Source organism: Tripterygium wilfordii, chromosome 3, assembly GCF_013401445.1.
Source record: "Tripterygium wilfordii isolate XIE 37 chromosome 3, ASM1340144v1, whole genome shotgun sequence".
NCBI lineage: Eukaryota > Viridiplantae > Streptophyta > Magnoliopsida > Celastrales > Celastraceae > Tripterygium > Tripterygium wilfordii.
The window spans coordinates 13,720,100-13,745,960 of NC_052234.1; the positions used below are offsets into that span (position 1 = coordinate 13,720,100).

General features: G+C 39.1%; 7 protein-coding genes across 9 annotated transcripts; 2 read left to right on the forward strand and 5 right to left on the reverse strand.

Moving 5' to 3' along the window:
- Positions 1-41: 41 nt before the first annotated feature.
- Positions 42-3,743, forward strand: LOC119992768 (cation/H(+) antiporter 20). Its single transcript, XM_038839561.1, has 4 exons — positions 42-312; positions 402-1,427; positions 2,113-3,021; positions 3,118-3,743. Exons 1-4 carry the CDS (start codon positions 133-135, stop codon positions 3,508-3,510), a joined length of 2,508 nt encoding a protein of 835 aa, XP_038695489.1. The 5' UTR covers positions 42-132; the 3' UTR covers positions 3,511-3,743.
- A 362-nt stretch (positions 3,744-4,105) lies between these two features.
- On the reverse strand, positions 4,106-6,630 carry LOC119992774 (short-chain dehydrogenase TIC 32 B, chloroplastic-like). Of its 2 annotated transcripts, none has more exons than XM_038839571.1 (8): positions 6,264-6,630; positions 5,787-6,018; positions 5,319-5,398; positions 5,070-5,223; positions 4,856-4,934; positions 4,689-4,773; positions 4,537-4,572; positions 4,106-4,433 (listed from the first exon to the last, which is right to left on the reverse strand). In XM_038839571.1, exons 1-8 carry the CDS (start codon positions 6,379-6,381, stop codon positions 4,354-4,356), a joined length of 864 nt encoding a protein of 287 aa, XP_038695499.1. In that variant the 5' UTR covers positions 6,382-6,630; the 3' UTR covers positions 4,106-4,353. The 2 variants fall into 2 exon arrangements, with proteins under 2 accessions (XP_038695499.1, XP_038695495.1); XM_038839567.1 differs by having other exon boundaries at positions 4,537-4,583; positions 6,264-6,629.
- Positions 6,631-7,552: 922 nt separating this feature from the next.
- LOC119995709 lies at positions 7,553-8,066 on the reverse strand. The gene has a single exon (XM_038842220.1). The coding sequence runs from the start codon at positions 8,053-8,055 to the stop codon at positions 7,690-7,692; it is 366 nt and encodes a 121-aa protein (XP_038698148.1). The 5' UTR covers positions 8,056-8,066; the 3' UTR covers positions 7,553-7,689.
- A 595-nt stretch (positions 8,067-8,661) lies between these two features.
- Positions 8,662-12,833, reverse strand: LOC119995153 (UNC93-like protein 3). Its single transcript, XM_038841557.1, has 10 exons — positions 12,364-12,833; positions 12,035-12,192; positions 11,203-11,266; positions 10,995-11,108; positions 10,831-10,875; positions 10,396-10,646; positions 10,158-10,248; positions 9,513-9,625; positions 9,263-9,386; positions 8,662-8,938 (listed from the first exon to the last, which is right to left on the reverse strand). Exons 1-10 carry the CDS (start codon positions 12,556-12,558, stop codon positions 8,756-8,758), a joined length of 1,338 nt encoding a protein of 445 aa, XP_038697485.1. The 5' UTR covers positions 12,559-12,833; the 3' UTR covers positions 8,662-8,755.
- A 147-nt stretch (positions 12,834-12,980) lies between these two features.
- LOC119995154 (transcription factor TGAL1-like) lies at positions 12,981-18,921 on the forward strand. 2 transcript variants are annotated; one of them, XM_038841559.1, is made up of 11 exons: positions 12,981-13,121; positions 13,439-13,548; positions 14,391-14,458; positions 14,566-14,759; positions 14,999-15,073; positions 15,157-15,216; positions 15,841-15,918; positions 16,038-16,089; positions 16,961-17,232; positions 17,915-18,163; positions 18,415-18,921. In XM_038841559.1, exons 4-11 carry the CDS (start codon positions 14,694-14,696, stop codon positions 18,559-18,561), a joined length of 999 nt encoding a protein of 332 aa, XP_038697487.1. In that variant the 5' UTR covers positions 12,981-13,121; positions 13,439-13,548; positions 14,391-14,458; positions 14,566-14,693; the 3' UTR covers positions 18,562-18,921. The 2 variants fall into 2 exon arrangements, with proteins under 2 accessions (XP_038697487.1, XP_038697486.1); XM_038841558.1 differs by having other exon boundaries at positions 14,602-14,759.
- Positions 18,922-19,379: 458 nt separating this feature from the next.
- Positions 19,380-21,630, reverse strand: LOC119995156 (NADH dehydrogenase [ubiquinone] 1 alpha subcomplex subunit 6-like). The gene is made up of 2 exons (XM_038841561.1): positions 21,336-21,630; positions 19,380-19,849 (listed from the first exon to the last, which is right to left on the reverse strand). The coding sequence occupies exons 1-2, from the start codon at positions 21,546-21,548 to the stop codon at positions 19,664-19,666; spliced, it is 399 nt and encodes a 132-aa protein (XP_038697489.1). The 5' UTR covers positions 21,549-21,630; the 3' UTR covers positions 19,380-19,663.
- A 922-nt stretch (positions 21,631-22,552) lies between these two features.
- LOC119995155 (actin-depolymerizing factor 2-like) lies at positions 22,553-24,325 on the reverse strand. Its single transcript, XM_038841560.1, has 3 exons — positions 24,171-24,325; positions 23,111-23,376; positions 22,553-23,024 (listed from the first exon to the last, which is right to left on the reverse strand). The coding sequence occupies exons 1-3, from the start codon at positions 24,171-24,173 to the stop codon at positions 22,874-22,876; spliced, it is 420 nt and encodes a 139-aa protein (XP_038697488.1). The 5' UTR covers positions 24,174-24,325; the 3' UTR covers positions 22,553-22,873.
- Between the last annotated feature and the right edge of the window lie 1,536 nt (positions 24,326-25,861).

Below are 25,861 nucleotides of genomic sequence, written 5' to 3' on the forward strand. Positions count from 1 at the left end.
TGTGTGCTCACAATCCTTGTCTATAAATAGCTTCTAGTCTCTCTTCGCATTAATTTCCACTGGTGTATGGACTTCAAAACTTACTTATATCCAATACCAGTCACAAATTTAATCTGAACCAGATATACATACATGGCATTCAACATAACATCCATTAAAACATCCTCCAATGGAGCTTGGCAAGGTGACAATCCCTTGGACTTTGCCTTCCCTTTATTGATTGTCCAAACCACTTTGATCCTCGTCGTCAGCCGCTTCCTCGCCTTGCTCCTCAAACCCCTCCGCCAGCCCAAAGTCATTGCAGAGATTGTGGTACGTACGTGAATTATTAATTAATGTCTCTCCAACGCATAATTTTTTATTTATATAAATCTGTTCATTTGTGCTGGTTTCATATATAGGGTGGGATTATTTTAGGACCATCCGCTTTTGGAAGGAACAAGGAGTACATGCACAGGATATTCCCTTCATGGAGTACTCCGATTCTTGAATCAGTAGCAAGCATCGGTCTTCTCTTCTTTTTGTTTCTTGTAGGACTTGAACTTGACTTGAACTCAATCCGCCGCAGCGGGAGGAGAGCCTTCGGCATAGCACTCGCTGGAATCTCTCTCCCTTTCGTTTGCGGCATCGGTGTCGCTTACGTCCTCCGTCAAACAGTGGACGGTGCGGATAAAGTCGGGTACGGTCAATTCCTTGTGTTCATGGGTGTGGCTCTCTCCATCACGGCTTTCCCTGTGCTCGCCCGCATTCTAGCTGAGCTCAAATTGTTGACAACACAAATTGGGGAGACCGCGATGGCCGCTGCGGCATTCAACGATGTCGCAGCGTGGATTCTTCTGGCATTAGCTGTGGCTTTGGCGGGAGATGGAGATGGTGGAGGCCACAAGAGTCCTTTGATTTCGATTTGGGTGCTTCTGTCGGGTGTTGGTTTTGTTATATTTATGATGGTAGTTATCCGACCCGCTATGAAATGGGTAGCCCGACGGTGTTCCCCAGAGCATGACGTGGTGGACGAGGCTTACATATGTTTGACTTTAGCTGGAGTAATGGTTTCGGGTTTCATGACGGATCTTATAGGGATCCATTCGATATTCGGAGCATTTGTGTTTGGTTTAACGATCCCGAAGGGAGGGCAGTTTGCGGAGAGATTGATGGAGAGGATTGAGGACTTCGTGTCGGGTTTGCTTCTCCCGCTTTATTTCGCTTCGAGTGGGTTGAAGACTGACGTAGCAAAAATAAAGGGAGGTAAGGCGTGGGGGCTGTTGGCGCTTGTGATATCTACGGCTTGTGCAGGGAAGATTGTGGGGACGTTTGTGGTGGCGATGATGTTCATGATTCCGGCGAGGGAGTCGTTGACTCTTGGGGTTTTGATGAACACCAAAGGACTTGTAGAGCTCATTGTCCTCAACATTGGCAAGGAAAAAAAGGTCAGTTTCCCTGTTTTTTTCCTTACAAAATTTAGTTTGATTTTGTTAATCTTGACAAGTCTCATCGGATATGTTTGTCAACTTTCATTTATGTCGTGCATTAAAATATAAATCGCATAGTAATCATGACTTTTCTTCTTTTACTTTTTTATGAGGATTCACCCTCCTACACGCAAAAAAAGTTGTAGGAAAACTGGAAAAGATTCCTAAGTCAATTACTTAGCAGCCTTGTGCTGGCAGATTTCTGGACGCTGCTAATGTCAATGTGCCCTTTCCTTCAAATGCTATTATTAAGAAAATCACAATTCCAAGGTCATTGGCACGTTACTTAGCGGAAGTTGAATTTTGTGTCTTGATGATCATTTCGGCCACCCATTAACTTTCAAGTTCCAAGATGGTGGGTCCCAAATACAAGATCACTAGGCAGATTAAAAGTCAAAAAACCAATCCTTCATAGAAAATAATTTATGGTTCTATGCATCTTCCTAGAACTTTCGACATACAAAATACGTAGCTAATAGCTATGTCAACGGACTCCTCCAGATACTACCCTTCGTCGTTGTATCCGGGGCAGGCGAAGTGAAGTCCATGTGCAGCGAACTAACTGGACTGGAGTCATTAAAATACCACCTTCTTTTTTGTTTACTGGCTTGTTTCTTACAACATGACGTGCCATGTTGAACAGGTACTCAATGATGAAATGTTTGCTATTCTAGTATTAATGGCACTATTCACCACCTTTATTACAACCCCGACAGTCATGGCCATTTACAAGCCCGCACGTGGGGTCTCCTCACACACTCGGCGAAAGTTACGCGACATGTCCAGCCCACAGTCCTCCAAAGACGAGCTGCGTATTCTTGCGTGTCTTCATGGGCCAGGAAATGTGCCTTCTCTCATCAGTCTCATCGAGGCCACTAGGAGTACCAAAAAAGCCCAGCTCAAACTCTTCATACTGCACCTTGTGGAGCTCACTGAACGCTCATCTTCCATCATCATGGTCCAACGTGTCCGAAAGAATGGTCTTCCTTTCTTCAACCGCCGCCGCACTGAATGTCACGATAATATTACTGGGGCCTTCCAAGCCTATAGTCAATTGGGCCGAGTTCAAGTCCGACCCACAACAGCAATCTCGACTTTGTCCACCATGCACGAGGATGTTTGCCACGTGGCCGAGAATAAGAAGGTGACAATGATCATCTTACCCTTCCATAAGCAGTGGAGAGGCGACGACGGTGATGAGTCCATAGAAAACATGGGCCATGGATGGAGAGGTGTTAATCAAAGGGTCCTCAAGAACGCACCATGTTCTGTTGCAGTGCTCGTTGACCGTGGATTTGGTACTAAGCCGAATGACAACTTGGCCCAGCAGGTTTGCATTATATTCATTGGTGGGCCTGATGATCGTGAGGCCCTTGAGTTAGGTGGACGGATGGCGGAGCACCCTGCCGTTAAAGTCACAGTAATACGATTTGTGGAGAAAGAGGGATTGGAGAGTAACGGCGTTATGTTGCAGCCATCACCATACAAGTCTCCTGAAAATAACTACAGCTTCTCCACTGCTACAATGAAAATGAACAGAGAGAGTGAAAAGGTGTGCTCTCTGTCTGTTTCAATATAATCATCATCATAATTACTTTTTTTAATTTTTATTTCCCTCTAAAATTTCTTAATTCAATTTTGTTTTTAGGAACTGGATGAGGCAGCAATGGCAGAGTTTCGAAGCAGGTGGGAAGGAGTGGTGTACACAGAGAGAGCGGCAAGTAACATTGTGGAGGCAGTTCTGGTGATAGGGCGGAGCAGGGATTATGATCTCATAGTGGTGGGCAAGGGACGGTTTCCGTCGACCACAGTGGCGGAACTGGCAGATCGCCAAGCAGAGCACGCAGAGTTGGGGCCAATTGGAGACATATTGGCCTCATCAGGACATGGCGTTGTGTCTTCAGTGCTTGTCGTCCAACAACATGATTTGGAACATGTAGATGAGGTCACAGTATCAAAGGTTTTGCAGATTAATGACAATGAGAACTTTCAGGCTGATAGGTCCTCAGTTCCTGGAGAGATATCAGAGGACATTGTATAGTATTTCAGTTTCATTAATTAGATGGGGATTTTTATGCAATTTGCAGCACCAGTGTGCGGTCCTCTTGTTAAAACAATAAAACGAAGGTCTTTTAGGCGGGATTCTTGGAGCGTTTTTTCTTTACAGTACACACATTGTATATATTTTATTGATTATTCTTTGGAGTATTAGGTTGTAAGTTGGTTTTCTTTGTCTTCTTAACAAAGAAAAGTGCAGTTCTCCTTCTCCTGCGTTGCGTACAACTCTCTGATTCTCTTTACTGTTGCTTCATGATATTGCCTGTTTTCATGCTGGGATGATCCAATAACTCACGAACACGAATAAGATTGGGAATGGTGGTGGTTGGGTATTGATTGGGCACTGCAAGTTTGTACAGTTTTGTTTGACCAAGTGTAAAGAGCTTTGGATTAGTGGTGATGATGATTGATCCCCCTCCCCTGTATTATTGCTACTTTGAAGTTTGATTTTTTATCTACAATTAGGAGAAATTTCCACTAAAAAGGAAATTTATCTCTACTGATACAGATACCAACTTGATATAGCAACAAATATAGTAACTTATTCTTAAACCCATAGTATAATTAAACAACGAATATACTCCAGTATCTTAAAGCCATTAATTTTAGATCAAAACACGGGAATTAGAAATTACTGGAAATTCATAATAATCCAAGACTTTTCAAAGTACTCCTATTGAACTAACCAAAGCATAATAATATTAATATTAATAATTATCAGGTTATCTCAGCTCAGGGTTTAGTAAGTGACTTGATGAGTTTGTTGGTGAAGTCCCATAGCTTGGTTGCCAACACTTGATCCTGAGCGAGCTTGGAGGGTTTCATCTCATTGCAGTCCAGAAAGTAGTTTCCACTCACTCCTTTCAAACTTGGGTGGAGTGCCACATAACATGTGGTGGCTGCCCCCTGACAGTAGAGTAATAATTCATATATAAAATGGACTTGCACCATGAATTTGCGGTTACAGAAATTATAATGTAAAAAAAGTAATTTTGCATGATTGAGTTACCTGGGGTACATTTTTCCACACGAGGAAACTTAAAATCTGCAAAATTTCTGGGTGACAAGGAATTGAAATGAGAAAATAAATCATGGATGATATGCAAAGACAGACGTGTCATATGTACGTGTTTGATATTCTTTCAGAACTTGAAAACATACTCATTGTAGTGAAAGCATGTTTGAAGAGATTTGTCATTATTAACCCTGGATGAACTGCATTTGCTGTTATGTTCACGCCTTCTTCCTGCTTTGCATCCAATTTTTGTAAGAGTGAGCATTTTTTCCCATAATTCTCAAGGACAAATAAGTTTTATGTGATCAATTACCTGGAAACGACGGGAAAGCTCTTTGGCATGCAATATATTGGCTAGTTTTGACTGTCCATAAGCCCTTTTCTCACTGTAACTAAAACAAGTAGACAAAAAATAGCACAAGGAATAAGTGAAAATATTAATCCAAACCTTATTTGAGGTCACACAATCACTAATAATGTAAAATTTTGTTTTATTTGAAAGCTAGTATTTAATTAAACAGGCATACCCATTTTGATCATTGATGCTGTCAAATCTGATCCCACCTTTATAAGTGTACTGGTGTGCAATCGATGACAAGTTCACTATCCTGCCTTCAATACCACTAGCATCAGCTGTGCTTTTCATCTTGTCAAGTAGAAGGTTTGTTAAGTGAAAATGACCTATCATAATTTTAGCCAGTCGATTAATTAGGATAAACCGTTCACCAAGAAAATGAAAATCTATTTATCTGGCTGACTAATATAAAGTCACCTACCTAGATGATTGATTGCAAATTGCGACTCTACTCCATCTTCAGAGAGTTCATAAGGGCAGAACATGACACCAGCATTGTTTCTGAAAAGCAGTTGGGTGTTTGTTAAAATTATGCACAAAACATGCAGCACATGTTGTTAAACAGATCACATAATAGAAAGGTATTGTTTTGTTGAAACATCATTTCATATAAATTAGAATTTTCAGCCCATACACATCAACAATATTGTCCATGCTTTGGGTTGTCTAGTTCTCATGGATACATCGGGTTTACACAACTTTGTCGAAGTCACACATCCCAATAGTACTTTTGTAGAAACACGCTTAACTAAGGAGTTACTATGGGATGTGGCCATGTGATTCATCTCCTCCAAAAAAAACGCGTTGTTGACGGTAAAAAATTGGATTTATCTATATATGTAAACAATATAGGCAGGCAGTAATGAAAGATAAGTGAAGCAGTTTTTACATTAAAATGTGGAGTGGAAGATGAAGGGCATTGAAGCTGTCAACAAAAGCTCTCACAGACTTCAATGAGGAGAGGTCCAGCTTTAAAACCTTAACACTTGCAGTTTCATCTTCTTTGAGGATAAGCAGTTTTGCTTGATTTGCAGCATCTACATTTCTTGCTGCAATAATGACATGGGCCTTACGCAGAGCCAGCACTCTTGCAGTCTCCAATCCTATGCCACTTGCACCACCTGCTTATAATATTCAACTCACATTTCTTTAATTCTCATATATAATTAATTCTCAGATCTGCCAATATTTCATGCTTTATGTGATATATGAACGACAAACAGTAATGAGAAATTAAATACTAATAACTGATTGTTTTTTCTTTTTTAAGAAATGACCAAAGAAGAAAGTCTGTGAGACTCTGACTCCTTCCTTGGATGCATGTGCAATGAGAAAGAGAGAGAGAGAGAGAGGGAATTGAGCGAACCGGTGATGATAGCAGTAAGATTGGTTGCATCGATTCCTTGTGTAACCTGTTCAGCGGTGGAAGCTGATCCAAATCCACTGGGGCCAGCCCTTCCGGTAATCAATGAAATGATATTCATTGGCGAATACTAGCTAGAGAACCTAAAACTTGCTCTTTCTATGATAATCTGAAAAGATGGAGTGGGAAAGAGGAATAAATTCCTTTCTCCTTATAAGCTAGATCGATGGGAATGGAAACGACAGACGGATAGAGAAGCTGCCTGCAAGTGCATGAGAGCTAATTAATGGCCGTCGTGGGTTTATAGCGTATACTGTGTAAATGCATTCAATGGTCGTCGGTGAAGGATGTTAATGCCCTCAACAACCCTCCAACTGTTCTTTCACTACTTTTTGTTCGTCGTTTCTTGAACCGTACATTAAAATATAAAAAATCGACAGGAGAGGATCAAAACCGACCGTGGCCTGCCCCGATTGTGGGTCCGAGTCCACCGGGGCCTGTACGTGGGTTATTTAATTTTATTGTTCGGATTAAACATTGTTGTAACATCATCGTTATGGATTTGTAGAAAGGAAAGTGTGGAATTGCACCTTAAAATAAAAAGGTGCAACGCAAACCTGATAATGGGCCAATATAGAATCTATTCTAACGGCTTGGAATTAGAATCTCAACTTGGTTAAATGAAAATGGGCTTGAGTTTGTAGTCTAAAGCTCATAGTGGGCCAATGAAAGTTAAAGCCTAATGGCTCGGAACTTAGTTACATGAAAATGGGCTTTTAGTATTTAGCCCATAAGGAAAATTTTAGTCACACCCCACCTTTTATTAAAGACACCCCAATTTGAGTTGACCATCCCTTGTAAAACTCAGTTGACGGGGTGTCTTTAGTAAAAAGTGGGGTGTGACTAAGGTTTCCCCTAGCATAAACCTCACCATGGGCCATGCAAACCTAAGGATCCGAATATTAGGTTTACTTTAAAATTTAAAAATTATATGAGGAGTCAATATTAGGTTACTAACACCTAAATTTATATTTGGTGGTGGAGGTACAATAAAATTGATACTAGTCCAGTCCCCTTTACACTATAAAGCTTCCACTGAAAATGTATACTAGTTTTGTTATGATATATATTATTCGAATATTTAGTCCAAGAATTTAGCAATTACAAACCGAATCTCACTTTAAGCATCTAATGCAAAAGATGGATGGCTTCCACTAAGTTATGTGATATTTTACTTTACACATTGTTTCTAATTATAGAAAAACGAATTAAGATCCTTCTGTGCGCTTGACTGGGTCAAATAAATTAATATTATCAGAAATAAGTTACCGGATTAATGAAATAGACAAAAAGTATGTATCACAAGTTATTAAAAGAAAAAAAGGGAGTAGGCCCAATAATAGCTTACGAAGAAGGGGCCCAATAAATATCAACGGGCCTCGTCAGTCTCCCACAGGGCCATGGACCGCACAACCCAAGCCGAGCCGGCGACCAAAATGGCCGCGAAAATGGGCGGCACAATGGAGTCAATCTTGGAATTCTTGAGCAAATGACCCGAAACGCACAAAACGTCTCCTGGAAAGTCCATGGGAACCCGAAGGGCGCCAGCGGCTTCGCAGGGTCGTGAAAACGACGACGTTGGGGAAATGGCGGACATGAATGCAATCTCAGGAGTGAAGGACGCCAGAGCCACCGTCAGCGTCAAGAGAGAAGTCCAGGTGGCAGCGTAGAATAGGATCGGCCATTGCGTAGCGAGTCGATGAATGAGAGGGGCAAAGAAAGGAAGAGACATCATAAGTATAAAGTATAAGGTGGAAGATTGCGAGAAAGAGAGGAGGATAAATAGCCAAATAGATGTAGAGGATGTAGGAAGAGGGAGAGGAGACGCTCAACCACTTTAGTTTAGGAGAGTAATATTATTAGTTGGAGAAACAAACAAACAACCACAACCGTGAGAGTCCGAGTCGTGTTTGTTGACTGCGCCAAGGATTATTTTGCTTTGCTTTTGGGTTCGGTTTGTATATTTGACGTGGCATTATTATATAGGTGTAAATAATTATTAATTTATTATTATTCCTATTGAGGTCTAGGATAGGGTTGTTTCTGGTTATAAACAACAGTGAGCCCATCCATCCCATTGGGCTTATGCCATTAAAGCACTTTTGAGTTTTTGATATGAAAAGTCAGCCCAATGAGGATATGTCTTCGCAAATGCAGTTGCAGATATCCATACCATAATTAAGCTTGTTACTTTACAGTTTACATGCCCAATGAAGTAAACAGGATGGAACTCATCTCATTACACCTAATTACCAATTCATAGCTTAATTCAGATTTCAGAACCTAAAGCAAGCCACTTCCTTTCTCGTAGGATTTCGCATAAATTACAACTAGACACAGATTTAACAAGCAGCAATTGCCACCGTAGCATGTCAAACTTGCATAACGAGAATCAAAGTTTCTTCAAACCGACCTGGATTACAAATTAACAAGAATCAACTGGTTGAGGAAAATGCTTTTTCTAGCCCAAGAGTCAAATAAAGAAACCCAACCAATGAAACGGCTAATACAATAATCATGATTACAATCATGGCCTGCAGTGAGATGTGTGGGCTCAGGAAAAACACAACAGCTATGGATGCACTCTGCCAGACCTTCAGCTGCGCAAATGCTGCTTCCTATACCCAGGAAAAACAGTCAGACTCTCATCACAATAATTAGACAGCTACAGCTTTTTTATAATATAAACAAACTCCAGACTAAAACTAGTATATACAGGGCGAGATTTCTACAGAGCACCGCAAAATTAATCAAGAACCAATAAGAGGGTGATTAGATTTTGAAGCACGCTACTTTGATGGAGCTAAGCATCTCAATTGTGACATTATTTTCACTTCTTTCCCAGGCTTAAAAGAAAATTAAAATCTACGACACTTGATACAATCAACCTAAACACCTAAAAGACACGGTCACATATTTTAGTGAACAGGATTATTTAGTACCATATCATGTTTGAAGAGCATCCCAAGCAGCGCATTAATCTGAGTATTGAATACTCCATCACCAATACCCAACATGGCTGCCATGAGAATTGGGTACATAACACGAAGTATTCCACTGGCAAGGCTGCATCATAACATTGTGAACGACAAGTAGGAAAATATCATATAAAACCTCAGGTTCTACAATACAGCAACACCATGTACGTACTTTTCTAATGTAACACAATGTAAATAACTATCAATAACAAACCTGTACTTTAGTAGAAGCCAGAGAAATAGAATAGCCTGAATAAAAGCTCCAGCAGAAGTTATCAGAGTGATCGACAAGATAGAGGAGGTAAGTCGACCAGCAGTGAGAGAACACTGACACAATGAGGACAAAGGATTGAGATCAGGATCTCAAATCAATGAGCCAAAGAATATGTTACAAGCTGTAATAGTTGATACCCAATTCTGTCATTCGGAAATGGTGGAAATATCAAAATGTTACTTCCTGTATCACGCCTAAAATGACCGTTTAGGTATGATCCTCAAAGTATTTTCTTTTCCTTATATATATGAGAGAATATCTATTTTCTTGTCCAGAGAGTGTCCAATTCTTATCCAATGTCGAAAGGATTTTAAATGTGTTTAATAAAAATGTAAGATACAGTTATGAGCTAAAACATCAAAAGGGCTTTCCCCATTATATTAGTTAGTACAGAGGAATGTTCACGAGGAAGAGAGTGGGCTGCTAATGTTTAAGTGCTTTGTTCCCACCTCAAAGAATAAGATGATAAGCAAAATATGCTTCTCCTAAATCTGAAACATCAGGATTAACCAATCACAAATGGCAGGTTTTTGAATCAAACACATTAGCAGGAAAACTTGACCCTTTATACTTGATCATACTTACTATGGCATCAAAAGCCCCGTATACCGCCATAGCACCGCCAATGCCGGACACACCAAGTGCTGGAGTTACAACATACTTGGTGAATTCAGCCCTAAATGACAGCATTAAACTATTAGTGAAAAAGTATTGGTTTAACCAAGAAAAAAAGAAAGCCATAAGAGAAGAAAACAGTGAAGATAAATAAATATTAATACTAGCATTGCCATTAGAAAGTAAACATAAGCTAAGTGAGAATTACCAAACAAATGCTTGTTGCAATCCTGAATATGCCATAAGAGGGATTATCAATAGCATCCGTACATCAAACAAGGGATTGATGGCAGACTTCGACAGTGATAGCACGTGACAATAAAAACTGACAGAAGAATCTTTTGGTCCCTCGTCTCCTGTATCATCTTGTTCACGTAAGAAGCACATAAGTATGGTGCCTAAAGTCATACTGAAGAGAAACACAATGAACAGTAAAGTTGTCCCAGTGGTACTCCCATCCTGCAGCAACGAGCAAGAAAACAAACAAGAAAAAAATTATTCTACACTGTCAATAGATCTAAACTCGGAATATAAAACTAACATACCCACTAGAACCTGCAACATAGAAGCACAACCAAATTAATGACAAAGCAACCAGAATAGTAGATAAACTTTAAAAGCTGAAGTCTATCTATGACATTACCTTTCCGTCTTTCAGCAGAGCAAGGGTAATGAGATTTCCTACCAACTGCCAAATTCAGGAAGACAATTTCCACATGTTGAGAAAACAATAAGCAGTCCATGTTGATCAGTACATGAATGGACTATCGCAAAAATAGTAATTTATGGCAAAAAAATCAGCAATACCTGATGGCTAGCAAACATTGCCCAAAATTCTCCATTGAAGTAACCAATTATTGTTCCTTCATGTAGCTTGCAATCTCTTGCATGACTACGTGCAGCGCAAGTGAGATATGTACCCTGATGCAACGTAATGTAAGGAAAGATATATTGCAAAAAACCTTGTAGATTAGATTCTCATATTATCTAAGAAATCTGAAACATGCACTTGCACCTGCCCAACCCATATTATCGAAGCGGCAAAACCCATGTACAAGGAAGCTGGTACCATTGTATACCTAGAGAAATGGCAAAACATTAATTCATATGCACAACAGAAATGTTGATCGCATCATAAAAGCTGTAATTTTCAGCAGCATAAGTTGTCATGAACTATAACACAATGGAGCTAACAGTCTCATATTCAATAGCTTTCTCGTTCTGTGATAAGTTACGTTTATCATTATCTGAGTAGTAGCTCCAGGAACAGATTAATCTTTGAAACCTCATGAAGTAAATGATCCCCAATCATCTGGATGGGGAATATTGGTCCAATGCCCCATACTGTTTGATGAATTGGGCAGAACCTTTCGTGGTATCCAATATTTTTCTTCAAACTTCAAATGCTAAAAAACTGTCAAATCTAGAAACTACCTTTATCAACATCAACTACTACTAAAATTCAGTACGTTTTTCGGTTTTTCCAAATGCTTTCAACGAGTACTCGCAAGAAAGCAAACAGTTTTTGTCAATTGTGTTATTTCATTATCATCATCATCATCCAAGCCTTTATTCCAAAAGTTTGGGGTTATTTATATTCAGAAAAATAGCTGAGGGAATGTCATGGTTAATCATTCTCGACACAGTAAGAAAGACTTGAACAAGAAACTAGCAAAACTGAAAGCCTCTTAACCAGAAAAATAATCAAAAACTATCTGCATTCTAACTATAAATCCTGCATTCATAACAATTTCCATTGCATTCGCTCAACATCATGCCCATGAGAACAACCAAATTTATATTGGTTAGAGCAAATGTGAAAAAAGTTTAACCCCATGAGTCATTACCACTTTGGCTTCAAGTTGGCAGCTACAAACAGCCAATAACCAGTAGTGCCAAGAACCAGAGCTTTCTTGGAACCCAATACCCGTACCACCATAGATGCTACCAAGGAGAAAAATGTGAAAGAGGTGTACAGTATCCCAAGCGATGTAGTACCCAAGTCCTGCGCCTCAAAACAAAATTCCATCCAAAAACCATCAGTTCATGAAGAAAATCCAATTACAAAGTTCAACAAAACCCAAAACCAGTAACAACAGTTGAAGCAAATCGTATTAACCAATATAAACAAAAATAATCAGCAAATTTATCTTCAAAAAAAAAAAAAAAAACTCACGCTATTGACAGTACTCTGTAGATTCTGCGCAGCACCATAGGCAAGGAAGATCAACAAGAACGCACAACAAAGAATATGAATATCTCGGGCATGGTTCTTCGGGTACTCAATCGACGAATTATCAGCAACAAGTGGCGTCTCCTCGTCTCTAGACTCTACAGACTCCATCTCTTCGAGCTTCTGGATCAAAGTCATCAGAGAGCAACCGGTATAAAACCCTATGAGCGTGCGTTACAGTCCAAAAGAGTAAAGTCAAAACATAGTTGGCTCGCCGGCTAGAATCTTGAGAACTAGAAGACACATGAAAAGAGCTCGGAATTCGGATTTACAAAATTCGAGTAGATCATTATCGATTGTATTGGGTAGCCGAGAAAATGAGATTAACCGAATAGTTTTTGTAAGCTGTAATGGATTGGATCAAGCGGTGGTTAGGAACAATGGAGTAGCCGACGAGAAAGCTGAGGTCGTTTTGGTTTAAAATTTTCGGTAATCATGTTATTGGGTGCTGCGAGAGAGTGTACCAAGTTTTTCTACATTTGAGCGCATCTGATGATATAATACTCCTTTTGGACTGCATTAATATTATTATTAAGGAAAAAAGAAAGGAAAAACGTTGACTGCTACGAGAAAAAACAGAGAAAAAAGGGGGACGAAGACACGAGCAGTATCGACATCTCGAAATTAGTCTAAGGCTTAAGACAAAACCCGATCAATTTCGGAAAAAAGATCTATACTTGCTTCCTCACTTCCTCTTCCTGGTTAGTATTAGTTCTTCTTCGCACTTGTTCTTTTTATGTCAGATTTTGAATTGAATCTCTGTCGTCCAACCATCTGAAGTTGAACTATCGTAGGGAGTAAATTTAGAGCTATAACTGTCGATCGGGACATTTATGTTGGTTGTGGATTAGGGGAATTTTTTTACCGGATCAGAGGGCCTATCAACAGTGTAGGATGGATGTGTTTCGAGTTCTCAGATATTTTGAAGGGAATATAGTGTGCCCTAATTTCAGTAATTAACTTGTCTTTGGTTAATTTAGCTTCTTCATTACTCATAGCAATCAAACATGGGTTTCAGTTGCAGTGAGAGTGAGGGGAACGCTGTTCATGCTTATGGTGTTTCTGCTTTCTGGGCATTGGAGCAATATGTTGGAATTCATGTGCAGAATGTTGTGGAGCTGGCTGCTAGTAAGTGTTCCCCAATCTGATTTTTATAAGTTTGAATTACGAGCTGAGTGTAGTTGTTTTATCTTGTATGCATTTTTTTTATGTAGATTATAAGAAGGTTTTATTATGAAGTAATGGAAAGTGAATATTGAATAGTAGGATTTTTTTCAAGGAAAGTATCAAATTCAGAGTTTTAACTCCCAATAACATCAAATGTGTCAGTGTTTTGGAATTGGGCATGCTTTTCCAGTGGTTTCTGATAGTGTGTTTGGTCTCAGAAAATAGGAAAATTGTTTAGTACGTTTAGTGACTGAGTTAATATAGCATCAATGAGAAAAAGAATGGGGTATAGTATGACACTCAGCTGCATGTAGCTTTCATGGATGCTTAGCGAATAGGTAAGAAGTCTATGCAATAAATATGCTTTGGTGAAAAACAATGAGAATGTGGCCCGTGATATTTATAGTTTAGAAGCTGAATCAGTTGACTTAATAAAAGATGATCTCCTTCAGACTTATCTCAGGAATATATTGAAGTTGGCCTTTTGCCAACACGGCATCTTTTTCAATTGACAGTGAATTGAAGATTCGCATCAGAGGCTACCTCTTTTTGTTGACGTCTCATTGTGAGCTTCATATCTATGCAGTTCACATTACATTACCGACCTGGCCAAATATCTTCTTGCCTGAAAGTTTTTTATTTTACACAGCGTTGCATTTAGGATGTGGAAATTATTATGGGGGAAAATTTCAATCAAATTGCTAACCTTGTCGATTAAACTTAAATTTTTCCAAGTATTTTGAAAAAAATTCGGGTTTGGATTTATAGATGAGATGGAATTTACTTGATGCATGGTTATGCAGACACCAAATTTGGTTCAGCTCAAGCAATTTTAGCTTCCGATACCCTCCATACCAGCAATATCATCCAGGTGGATATTTATGATTATTCCAAGTAGTAACCTTATTGTCCATCAGTACTGATTATTTCTACTTGTGTATTATTCATTTATATTTTCTCTTTCCTGGTTTTGAACAGCCTTCACTATTAAATATTTACTTGTCTGTTGCTCAGTTGGAGACTCGGGGAGTGCCTTCGGAAAAGGTTAAAAGTTGACGTCTGGTTTTCATATCCTATTGTAATTCAGAAAATTGGGGCGAGTCAGCATGGCTGATGCTAGTCCAATAACTGACATCTCTACCGATGGAGACACGGATGAGAAAAATCAAAGGGTGATGTCTCAAAGTTCTTATAATACTTCTTTCTTTCTTTTTGAACCTTGCTTGTTTGATGTGTTATTTAGGCAGGAACAGTTAACAAGGACTGCAGGACACAACTGTTAACCCTTTTTATAGTTGCCGTTTCATTTTCATTAGCATCTTATTTTTGCAAGATGAATTGAGACTTCTTGATGATACTATTACAAGGTTATTGCGGCCATCCTAACATCTCAGAAATTCTCTGTTTGCAGTTTGATAGAAATCAATCTAGTGCTCTTGTGGCTTCTGATTCTAGTGACCGATCAAAGGATAAATTGGATCAGAAGGTCATATAGTCTATTTAAATTGCATATAAAGTAAGTGATCTCTGCTTGTGTTTGATGCCCATGTATTTGGTTACCTGTTACAGTCTCTTCGTAGGCTTGCTCAGAATCGGGAGGCTGCTCGGAAAAGTCGATTGCGGAAGAAGGTACTTGCTTCTCTGTTTTGTGCATTTTGTTTCACACCATAGTTTTACTTGTTCCCACCCTATTCCTGTGCCTGCTCCATACCCACTGTCGTATTGCTTTGCATGCATACCGCAAACAAATCTTTTCATGGTGGTGTTAAATTAGTATTAGCACTTTGACTGTTTGTGGAGGCAAAAATATAGGTTGTTGCATGTGTTTGGAAACCATTGCATATCTCACGGTTAAAGGTAACTATATTTTTTTTGCGCTAGTTCTCCACCTTGACAGTTCCAAATTTCCATTCATGCTGGTGAGTCTTTTGGAACCAATATTATAGAACCTCCTTCTGCGTATATACCTAAGCTACCTAAATTTTTTACCTGTCTAGAAGGGATGTTTACCTGACAAGATTTACCTAAAAACATGCACCAGTTGTAATTTTTGTCCCTGCCCACTGTGGGAGTCTTGTGCGCAAGCGTTGTTTATCTTTACCATACATACGCGCCTGGCACCTTGGGTTCTTCCCTGTCTGTGCACCTGCTCATACTTGTGTGTAGGAAAACTGATCTGTTTTGATATTGCTTGTTAACCTTTTCATGGATTCTTATTGCACTCTTATTACGCCTTCTTTGTTCTCCTCCTAGGCATATGTGCAACAGCTTGAGAGCAGCCGTTTGAAGCTGACTCAACTGGAGCAGGAACTCCAGCGTGCTCGGCAGCAGGTTAGGGTTGGCTATTCCTAAGTCACTGTATTATCTCATTGAATCTTTTATTCATAGAAGCTAGTTATTTTTAGTTGTGATAGCTTGCCATTTTACATTTTTCTACCCTTTTTCTTCAGGGAATCTTCATTTCAAGCTCAGGAGACCAAGCACATTCAATGAGTGGAAATGGTATTGTACCCAAAGTATTTCCCTGTGAAAATTGTTAGAATTTTGACTTATTTTGTGTGTTTTACCTGTTGGCATTTGTACTATAGAATCTTTTAATTGTAAAGCTGTTGGACTTTTCCCCTCTAATAATACCTAGGTTACTGAAAATTGGTTTTTCAATTAATGAATAAATCCAAAACTTCATACCTAAATATTTAGGTCGGCAGAGGCACTTGTATTGATGTACTATTACACATCATAATAGCGATTCTTTTTTTCAAACTTTTTTTGTTGGGTCTAGGTTTGGGAGAAAATGTTGGTTGGGTGGGGGCCGGGGGGGGAATGGTTGGTTGTAGCACCGGAAGCAAGGACAGTGGTAATACCTTTTGATTTATGTTTTGGAAAATGACCAAAGGGGTAATAGTTGAACATAGTCTGCGACCCCGCCCACTGCGGGGAACTTTGTGCAAGGGAGTTGTTTATTTTTTTACTAAAGGGGAACTAAAGACTTATGGAAAGAGACATCATATAATGTTTTATTGGAAATCTAAGTTTTAGAGGTTTTTGACACAATACTCTGGAAATGTTAACCTCCTACTTAGTTTTGAGTGAAAAAAAAATTGTGATTTGACTGAAATAGTTATGCGGAACCCTTGCAAATAAAGAACCCAGCATCCTGATTGTTGCATGCATCCATGATATGGTACTTATTAAATACGACTAAGTAGGCTTGAGAAATTCTGATATATTTGAACATCAAGAAAAGTTAAATTGCGCCCTTACCAATGATGCATGAGTCACTATACACTTTCGCACCCCTTCCCTGGTCTCTTTTAGGGTACTAGCAGATATATCTTGTAGGCTTGTAGCACCTAATTTTCATCTCTTTCAGGGGCCATGGCATTCGATGTAGAATATGCACGTTGGCTGGACGATCATAATCGACAAATTAGTGAATTGAGAGCTGCGGTGAATTCTCATGCGGGTGATGCAGAACTTCGTATTATTGTCGATAACGTGCTGGCGCACTATGATGAAATTTTTAAGCTGAAGAGCAATGCTGCCAAAGCTGATGTTTTCCATCTGTTGTCGGGCATGTGGAAAACTCCTGCTGAGAGATGTTTCTTATGGCTTGGTGGCTTTCGTTCATCTGAGGTTCTCAAGGTGAGATCATTTTCATATTTAGTGCTTGGCATTGACTAAGGTTAGCTCCATGAGACACAACAATACAGGAATAGAATTGGGTTAGATTATTCATTATGTTTAGAACAAACAATTGCTAGAACTTCTCTATTCAGAGGTATCAAAGCCACTTATGAAATGATTAGGGTTTATATGGATATTTACTTTTTTTTAATCCTGTATCAGTTGGTACAAAGGCTGTAAAGATTAATCATTATTTGCATTTGTTTCTTAAAGTAAGTTTCGACAATTAGGTTTTTATGGGCAGAACTTGTTACTTTCTCTTCTATTCTGTGTTCAGATTTTTATATCTTATTGTTGCTGTCATCAGCTATTGCCACGGTATCTATAAGTGTAAATTCCTTGTTTACATTGGTTTTGGTTTTTTCTCCGCATGTGTGTCTTCTTTTCAATATTATGGCAGGGGGGGGGGGGGGGGGGGGGGGGGGTGTCCAGGATTCAAGAAGGAATAGGGATTGTTTTGATAGATATATTTCTAGGTAGTTGTCTTTGCATCTCTTCATGCATAGAACACATGTAATTAATGGTGGCGAACCCTGCCGCCTCCAACTCCAGTGAAAACAAACAAAAGACCTGCTTTTGTGCGTCTCGAATATGTTTACTCCTTTGTTGTACAGTGACAATTAAGCGGCTGTTGCTGCAGCTTCTTATGAATCAACTGGAGCCTTTGACGGAACAGCAGTTGTTGAGTGTTACCAACTTGCAGCAATCCTCCCAACAGGCAGAAGATGCATTGTCTCAAGGGATGGAGGCATTGCAGCAGTCTCTGGCAGAGACGTTGTCCAGTGGATCTCCTGGCTCATCTGGTTCATCTGGAAATGTGGCAAACTACATGGGTCAAATGGCCATGGCCATGGGAAAGCTAGGGACTCTTGAGGGCTTCATTCGCCAGGTAAGACTTTAACGATGCTTTAACAACTTAGAGATTGAATCAAAGCTAAGTGGGAACTACGTAGAAAACTTGTGATTTGTTAAGATTACAAAGTTTTACATGCAGTTCAACGTTTACTTGATCTCAACTGCTCAATATAAAATTCATTTTTGAATTGTTGATCCACACTACAATTTCGGTGGCATTTTATGCTTGTCATACCCACTTTTCCTTGGTAACATGGGAGCTTTATTGCCACTTGATAATACCAGGCTGACAATCTGCGGCAGCAAACTCTACAGCAACTGCATCGAATATTGACAACTCATCAGTCTGCTCGTGCACTTCTTGCCATACATGACTATTTTTCTCGTTTACGAGCTCTTAGTTCTCTGTGGCTTGCCCGACCAAGAGAGTGAATGCGCTATGCAGTGTGACGGGACTGATTAACAACATAGATCATGCAGGAAATCTCAAATGCCGAATTTAACCTTTTAATTCAGCAGTTGTGATATTTAGTGTGTAGTCATTGGAAGTCTTGTTTAAAATTTATTTGCAAGTTATCCGAGTGTTGTAACTAGTAACCCGAAATTCTTGTACATGGTTCTTGTATTACCCATCAACTAGTCAGCACATGTCTCATGTTTATTATTTTATATTTGAATCATACTCGGTCATTTGATTGCGATGTAGTCGAGACTTGGAAAGTCCATTTTCCTTGTAACCAACGTTCTCAAATTCTATTTAAGTTGGAAGTGAGAATTGACATCAGGGATTCACCTGCTTGCATTGTACCTCTGTAATTCATCACGCAATAAATTACATTTTTGGGAGAACTTTCTTGGCTTCTTAAAAGTTCTTGCCAACTTAATAGTTTTTTTTCTTTCAAACCTACTTCTCTTCTAATATGGCAAGGGGAACAGAGGCCGGCCTAACACAGTCACACTACATGTAACACGAGACATGTCGAGGCTTTTTGAGCCCTACTAACTTTGTGCCAGAGGAGCCTACAAATTACAAGATCAATCCAGCGCGTTTTGCAATCGCCAATGGCACCCTCTTTGGTCCAATCAGACACTAAAGGAAATCAGCTTATCCATGTTCTCTTCTGAAGATGTACCTCTCCAATGGCATCATCGTTCCATGCCTGTTGACCTGGCACTTGCGCTTCTTAGAGATGATATCAGCAATATTATTGTATCTACATGCACTTTCAAAGCAATCAAGACAAAACAGTCCCACTCAAAGGTACAGCACATCCATCTACTTGCAATCTCAAAGCACGGAAAATGACCAGTTTTAAACCCAACTTTAAGGCTTAGCACATCCATTACTTGATTTATGAGAACAAACCCCAACTTCACAGGGATGGTTACTAGGTTCCAACACAAGTACAGTAAACAACGGTGAAAGGAGGTATTGCAGCAGTAAAAAATATGGAACAGTTTCCAGCTAATTCTTTATTTCCAAAGTCCAAGACCATAGCAAACAGCTTGAAAGGGATGCCCAAAACAAGTAAGCTCAAAAGTAGTTGCTCTCATAGAATTTCCTAAGAAATCCTGACGATTTTTCATCTTTGGTATCCAAATCCTGCACAAGATCTTGGCGACCCAGTACATACTGTCCAATTATGTGATGCCTTTGTTTTGCATGCTCCGTAATGTTGTTCAGTTCTTCCAGTCCCTTGAAAAGCAGCATATCAATCACCTGCATATTCACCACCATCAGGCAGAGGGCAAATATTTGGATAATAGGCCCATCTTTTCATATTTTCTACAGAAATTGCACATATAAAAATGAAGCTCTTTTTTTACTCAAAGTAACACTAAATTTAAGTCACCAAGGATTAATGATTTATTTTGGAGCTATAACTACCCACTCAACTGATGTTAAACAGTCGTTCAGTTGGGCAAAAATAGATTTCTTCCTTCACATGAGCTAAAAATAGAAGACAGCCATGGGAAAGAACTATATGCCATTTTTTCCGCTTTTGGTCGGTGACCAAAAAATACAAATTTACAAATAAAAAAGATTCTCAAGGGCACAGAACATGCACCAGAGGAAAGTAAAAACAAAGAAAAATGAATAAATACCAGTCTAAAGCATCTAAGATTCCAAATAAAAAGCCATAGAAGAAAAACTTCCCTAGTAATTTGGTGGGGAGTAGAAATAGAAACAACTTCCAAACCAAAAGCAAATAAAAGAGAGATATTTCTTCCACAGTTTGCAAAGCAAACGTTTTCTTCCGGGTCCTTCAATAACAAAGAATGTAATAAAAATCCATCCAGCAAGCGAATATACTTCTACCCATGCCATTCATACCAACCCAACTTGCTCACATATAAAGTTATAAACAACAGTTTCTGACATCACCAAATGCACTCTCACAGCTCCATGATGCACAATCCATTGCTAAATCAGTTTTAATTGAATGGTGAAGAATGTTATTGATAAGAGGCAAGGCACCAAGTAGGTGCCAGTACCACCAATGCCAACCTAAAAGAAAGAGTTTCTAAGACATAGTTTAACACATTTCTCTTACATTGATGCTCCCACTAAACCAAAAAAGATGAAGTATTCAAACATCTCTGTTCAGTAACTCTTAACAGGGTCTCAACCCACTTCAAGAACCCTCCCACTTATTGCCTTCCAAACAAACCAATAAAACACTGAAGGAGCGAACAACCACTTTATTCCTACTACACATAATACACAAACTGGTAATTGAATACTTCTTTTTCATCAAATTCTCACAAAGTAGGGATACAATCCATCATTCACTACTGGCCCTATGTGATTCCACACTACTGCCAACCACCAAGCCTCCAGAACCAATAAACAACTAACATATCTCTACCAAAAGTCCCAGGGATTTGAAACCCAAAACTGAAACTACTATTACGGTTTTACCCAAATAGTATAATCATGAGCATCTGTCACAGCTCACTGAGAACCTGTATGTAATTTCCTGACTATCCAAGCAGTTCATTTGTTCGCAAAACAAGAAGAAGAAAAGAGAGAGAGGCTAACATACTCAAAACTCTATCAGCGTCAATTTCCCCCCTTTAGACAAGCCGATTAAGAGTACAATCTACCCTGAACTAACATTAATTCAGGCATTCACTCTCAATTCATATATTTCGCCCTCAATCGTGTAACAACTTCACATCGAAGAGTTAGAGGGAATAAATACCTTGGGATTGGTTACGTTAGAGTTCCTGCGGATCTGGGAGGCGATGCTGGAGCGGAGCTGGGAGGGGGTAACGACATCGTGAAGGTTATAGATTTCCATTACACTAGGTATGGATCTGCACGCCGATTTGAAGAAATCGAACATCCGGATCCTGGCCTCCTCCAGGGAAGCCGAGTTCGGCGGTACCTTCACGGCTTTCAAGGTAAAGGCCATTTCCAAACACAATCACCCGATTAGTCAGTCGCTTCCGAGTTATCTCGCTTTGTTGTTGCAGTCTGTGTTTGATAATTGATTGGTTGGCTCCGGTGGGTGCTCGATAGTAAATAGCTTGGTGTATTTTAATCAATGGGCCATTGGCAAACACCAAGCTTGAGCCCATTACGTATGTTTTCTTTGAGTGACCCAACTATTGGCCCGGCCCAATTTGGGGCCAATATTTAGGGCTTAAACGTGTTAAAGTCCATTGGTATTTGTGTCACATATAAAAGCCCAAATTCAGATGGAGTTTGAGAAGCAGTCGAGGCAATAAAATTTAAATCCAACGACTTGTTGGGTGACGCAGGGCAGGAACCAGGAAGGAAGACAATTGTGATCGAACCATGTATTATTGACAATACGGTGTCAGGCAGCAGCTGTGATGTACAGTCGACTTAGCCCAAGCTCATCGTTATCTACTTATGTTAAGGAGGTAATTATAAATACCAGGGAGCAATTATTGTTTTGCAGCACATTAGAGTACGCAGCTTAGAAATCAGTGAGATATGCGAAAGAAGGCGTAGGAGTGAACATGCTACAGTGCAGAAAACAGCCACAATCTGTGCATACAACAGACCCAAAAAAAAAAAAGGAGTTAATGATGGTGTATTGTGATCAAGATACGATGAGTTTGTTGCATGCGATAATTTATCCAGCGCACACTCAACAAATAGTAACTACGGATCCCACCATACAAAATAATAATAATAACTGCGATCCCACCATACAAAAGAGAGAGAGAGAGAGAGAAACAAGATACTAGAGAGGGCAACAAAAAAATCTGTAGCCCTTTGCTCACCACCTGAACGGTATGATAAATCCTAAATCCATTTGGTCTTCATCTTGTTAAGAAAATTCTACCAAGAGAATTGGCAGCCAAAAAACATTCTCCATGCACGGCATGACAATAATAAAATTACAAAAAAAAAGAAAGAAAGAAAGAAGCAAATCACCAAAAAATATGCCCTTTCAACATTCCAAGGTAACCTGACCAAATATTTGAAATTGATAGAAAAGGTGGCATCTAATGCAACGCTTCACAAACCGATACATAGAACCTTTTAGAAAAAAGGCTTCAGAGAACCCATATATTTGGTTTTACAAATCACAATCACACGATATTCCAGAGACAACAGATGCATGTTCAAAATGAATTAAAACTAACAGCAAAACTTGGACATTAGTATCATAATCATCCAAGTTTACCATCCAAAAAACTATAAACATTTCACCCAAGTAGACTATATCAAAGAAGTTCCTGCCTGAAGAACTATACTTCATATTCAGTTGGCACGGCTTTTGAAGACATCAAGACCCATCTCACTTGGATCAGTGGCTTGCAACTCTATCTGAATTCCATCAAGCTCTCTCCTAAATCGATCCTTGGAACTTGCATAAATCATCTTGCTTCTCACCCTTGAGGTGTCAGGTGACCTTCACACAAGATTTAAGTAATTATTGCAACCATCAGAAAGAATAAATTAAGGGTTCACCAAGGAGTTTGAAAAATAACATTTTACCATGCAACGAAGAAAATCCTGCTTTTTGGGACATTCTCTTCAGTAAAAAAATCAAAGTCGTAAACAGCATAACGACACTCATCAGCAGGAAGGCTTGCAGCGAAATCCTCGTAGCCTTGGGTAGGCTCACCAAGCTTCTCCACAACAACCTGCTTTTGCTTCTCCTCGATCTTGTATACTACGAAGCGGTATGTTCTTTTCGTCTTAAGCTCCAAAAACTTCAACTTGCAGTCATCATGGACTGCCATACCAGACGCTGCATTGGCCTGCAAATCACAATTCCATTACCATATTGACGTAGCTTATAAAAAATTCTGGCTGAAGAACAAAAAATTTCAATAGCCAACTTCCCATCCACACGATATTCATAATTTTCCTATGAACTCATACAAATAGTAACCTGCACCAGCCAATTATAACAACACCATGGAAAGTCCGACTATAAAATAAAAACACTCGTCTTTTCTTCTTTCCTTACATTTTCAAAGCAGCCAGACAGGGAATAAGTACGCACCAAAACTCACACGACCACACACGGCGCCATAATTAAACAAAGAGCAACAGCTAAAACAAGCGATCAAGTTGATCCGGAACAGGAATTAATCAAACAAAATATCATCACATTCGACAGCTCATTAAGACGAGAAGGTTAGCAAAAAAAGGACCATATCTCGGTAACATGAAACAATACCAAAACTCGAAAATAAAATCAAATATCGATCGGTGAATTCAAGCATCAGAGATAAATCAATACAGATCTGCAGGCTAACAAACTCGCACACGCATTACATGAAGCAAATCCACACTAGATGCATACAAATTTTTACGGAGAGCAATAATTAAATTCAGCTTACAACAATCAGATCGACTACAGATCAGACATCGAATGAAAAACATGAGATCGTAAAGAAAAATAACTCATAAAAAAAGATCTATTTAGTTGCTATAAATCACGACAAAGATGGGAAGAATCTCAAAGTTCTTTCCAGTAAGAAAATCGAGAATCGTTCAAATCTAAATCTAAAGCAGAAGAGGAGAAAGAGGAGTCCAAAAGGCTTACCATTTGCTTTGACTGCTAGGAAACAGTTGCAGAGAACGCGATCGACAAAAGGAAAAGAACACGGCAATGAGTCTTCTCTAAGATCAACAGGGCTCCGCAGAGGTGTTGATCCCCTTTTAATCGGTGGGAACTTGAAGAGAATATCTCAAGACGAGATCGTACGATTGATAGGAGTCCACGGACACGTGTGATGATCTGACAAATTTTTAGGACAATAGTGGAAATGCACTGTCCTCAAGCAGTCTTTAGAGGCTGCGGTTCGGTTCTGTGAAGTCGGCTTCAAGCCTCGAGGCTTGGATTGGACCGGAAATTAACAAAATCATAAAATATATTGTATAAAATTTAATTAAACCAAATAAAGCTTGTTTTACTAATAAAAATTATTGCAACAATTCCTCTTTCTTTTTTCTTTTTTTTTTTAAAAAGAATGTCATAGAGCTCAGTGTATTAGATTACCCAATAAATTAAGTGTCATACAACCTAAGGATTAAAAAAACACGAACAAAAATAATAAAACACAAACATTAAATCGGATATCACAAAACGTTGTACGACACACCGGATTACAAATAACAAATAATTAATAATTAATAAAACTACTCCATTAGCTCAACTATTTTAGGATTCGCTAAGCCGGGGATTGGGAGCTTTGCTTCTCCGGTTGGTTGAGTCGGTGATTAATACTGTACAAATTACAGATATTTTGTTGGTGAGTTTAGAGTATTTAATCTTCAATAAAACTGTGGGAAACTTGGATTTTCGTCTCAAATCATTAAAATATGGGTCCACTGAGATTCCCCCTCTGCGTCGATACAACGCAACCTCTTCAAATATATTTTTGACCAAAAAAAAAAAATTAAGGAGTTGTATTACAAATTGGATTAGAAAGAAAAAGTAGCTGACAGGTCATCTGATGGAGGACACACTAAAGTGGCTCGCAAAAGAAAGTCCGCCCAGATCAAAAGCTGCTCATTTTTTAGCCATTCTTCGGCAGCAAACATGGGGTTTCCTTGTCAAGAACATGTTTATGCACATGGCATGCAAATTATAGACAATTTGGTGTTTATTAAAGACGCTAAATAGAACAATTTATTCGGTTATTTGATCCACTAAATTATATTTAATTCTTTTATTGTTGATTTGACTCTTCCAACAACAGTTGAATTGAAGCAGCTGTAAATGTCGAGTTGTTTGGTTTTGGATTTCTACAAATACTGTATTATTGTAGTTTTAAAATAAAATTATTAAAAAAAAGGCCACTTTAATTGAAAATTTCGTTGGACAGCAACGAATGCGCCACCGGTGAGTCGATGACTGTAAAATTTGCACTATTTAAAGGCCAATGATAGCCTTGGTTCAGGTCCACTCAATGATCCAGTCAAATTCTTCACAACCACTGGTTTATGCACTTCGATAATAATGAGGTCCAATAAAGTTTGCTTTGCTTGTGCGTGTCGAATGTCGGAATTCAAAATGTTTAAGCGGCTTTTTCATAAAGGTTATTGATAACATGTATCTAATAGTATTTATCGAGGATTTACTACAACATATCACGATACCTCGTGTCATGCAGTGGCGAACCTACTCTAGTTGCACTGGGGGCACATGCCCCCGGTGACATATAAAATTTTTCGCTAAATGCTCTATATGTTATAGATAATTTGATGATTAGGCCCCCGATCAAAAAAAAA

What these genes read in the sequence shown, in the direction of transcription:
- LOC119992768 (XM_038839561.1), top strand. Translation starts at nt 133, where the DNA reads ATGGCATTCAACATAACATCCATTAAAACATCCTCCAATGGAGCTTGG. An exon ending in AAGTCATTGCAGAGATTGTG is followed by an intron (nt 313 to 401) that starts GTACGTACGTGA and finishes TTTCATATATAG; the next exon opens with GGTGGGATTATTTTAGGACC. An exon ending in TGAACAGAGAGAGTGAAAAG is followed by an intron (nt 3,022 to 3,117) that starts GTGTGCTCTCTG and finishes TTTTGTTTTTAG; the next exon opens with GAACTGGATGAGGCAGCAAT.
- LOC119992774 (XM_038839567.1), bottom strand. Translation starts at nt 6,381, where the DNA reads ATGAATATCATTTCATTGATTACCGGAAGGGCTGGCCCCAGTGGATTT. An exon ending in CTTCCACTCCACATTTTAAT is followed by an intron (nt 5,399 to 5,786) that starts GTAAAAACTGCT and finishes ACTGCTTTTCAG; the next exon opens with AAACAATGCTGGTGTCATGT. An exon ending in TGTGGAAAAATGTACCCCAG is followed by an intron (nt 4,434 to 4,536) that starts GTAACTCAATCA and finishes CTCTACTGTCAG; the next exon opens with GGGGCAGCCACCACATGTTA.
- LOC119995709 (XM_038842220.1), bottom strand. Translation starts at nt 8,055, where the DNA reads ATGATGTCTCTTCCTTTCTTTGCCCCTCTCATTCATCGACTCGCTACG.
- LOC119995153 (XM_038841557.1), bottom strand. Translation starts at nt 12,558, where the DNA reads ATGACTTTGATCCAGAAGCTCGAAGAGATGGAGTCTGTAGAGTCTAGA. An exon ending in CAATGTTTGCTAGCCATCAG is followed by an intron (nt 10,876 to 10,994) that starts GTATTGCTGATT and finishes TGAATTTGGCAG; the next exon opens with TTGGTAGGAAATCTCATTAC. An exon ending in CTCTGCTGAAAGACGGAAAG is followed by an intron (nt 10,647 to 10,830) that starts GTAATGTCATAG and finishes TCGTTGCTGCAG; the next exon opens with GATGGGAGTACCACTGGGAC.
- LOC119995154 (XM_038841559.1), top strand. Translation starts at nt 14,694, where the DNA reads ATGGCTGATGCTAGTCCAATAACTGACATCTCTACCGATGGAGACACG. An exon ending in CGGATGAGAAAAATCAAAGG is followed by an intron (nt 14,760 to 14,998) that starts GTGATGTCTCAA and finishes CTCTGTTTGCAG; the next exon opens with TTTGATAGAAATCAATCTAG. An exon ending in AAAGTCGATTGCGGAAGAAG is followed by an intron (nt 15,217 to 15,840) that starts GTACTTGCTTCT and finishes TTCTCCTCCTAG; the next exon opens with GCATATGTGCAACAGCTTGA.
- LOC119995156 (XM_038841561.1), bottom strand. Translation starts at nt 21,548, where the DNA reads ATGGCCTTTACCTTGAAAGCCGTGAAGGTACCGCCGAACTCGGCTTCC. An exon ending in CTAACGTAACCAATCCCAAG is followed by an intron (nt 19,850 to 21,335) that starts GTATTTATTCCC and finishes GTGAATATGCAG; the next exon opens with GTGATTGATATGCTGCTTTT.
- LOC119995155 (XM_038841560.1), bottom strand. An exon ending in AGGATTTTCTTCGTTGCATG is followed by an intron (nt 23,025 to 23,110) that starts GTAAAATGTTAT and finishes TCTTGTGTGAAG; the next exon opens with GTCACCTGACACCTCAAGGG.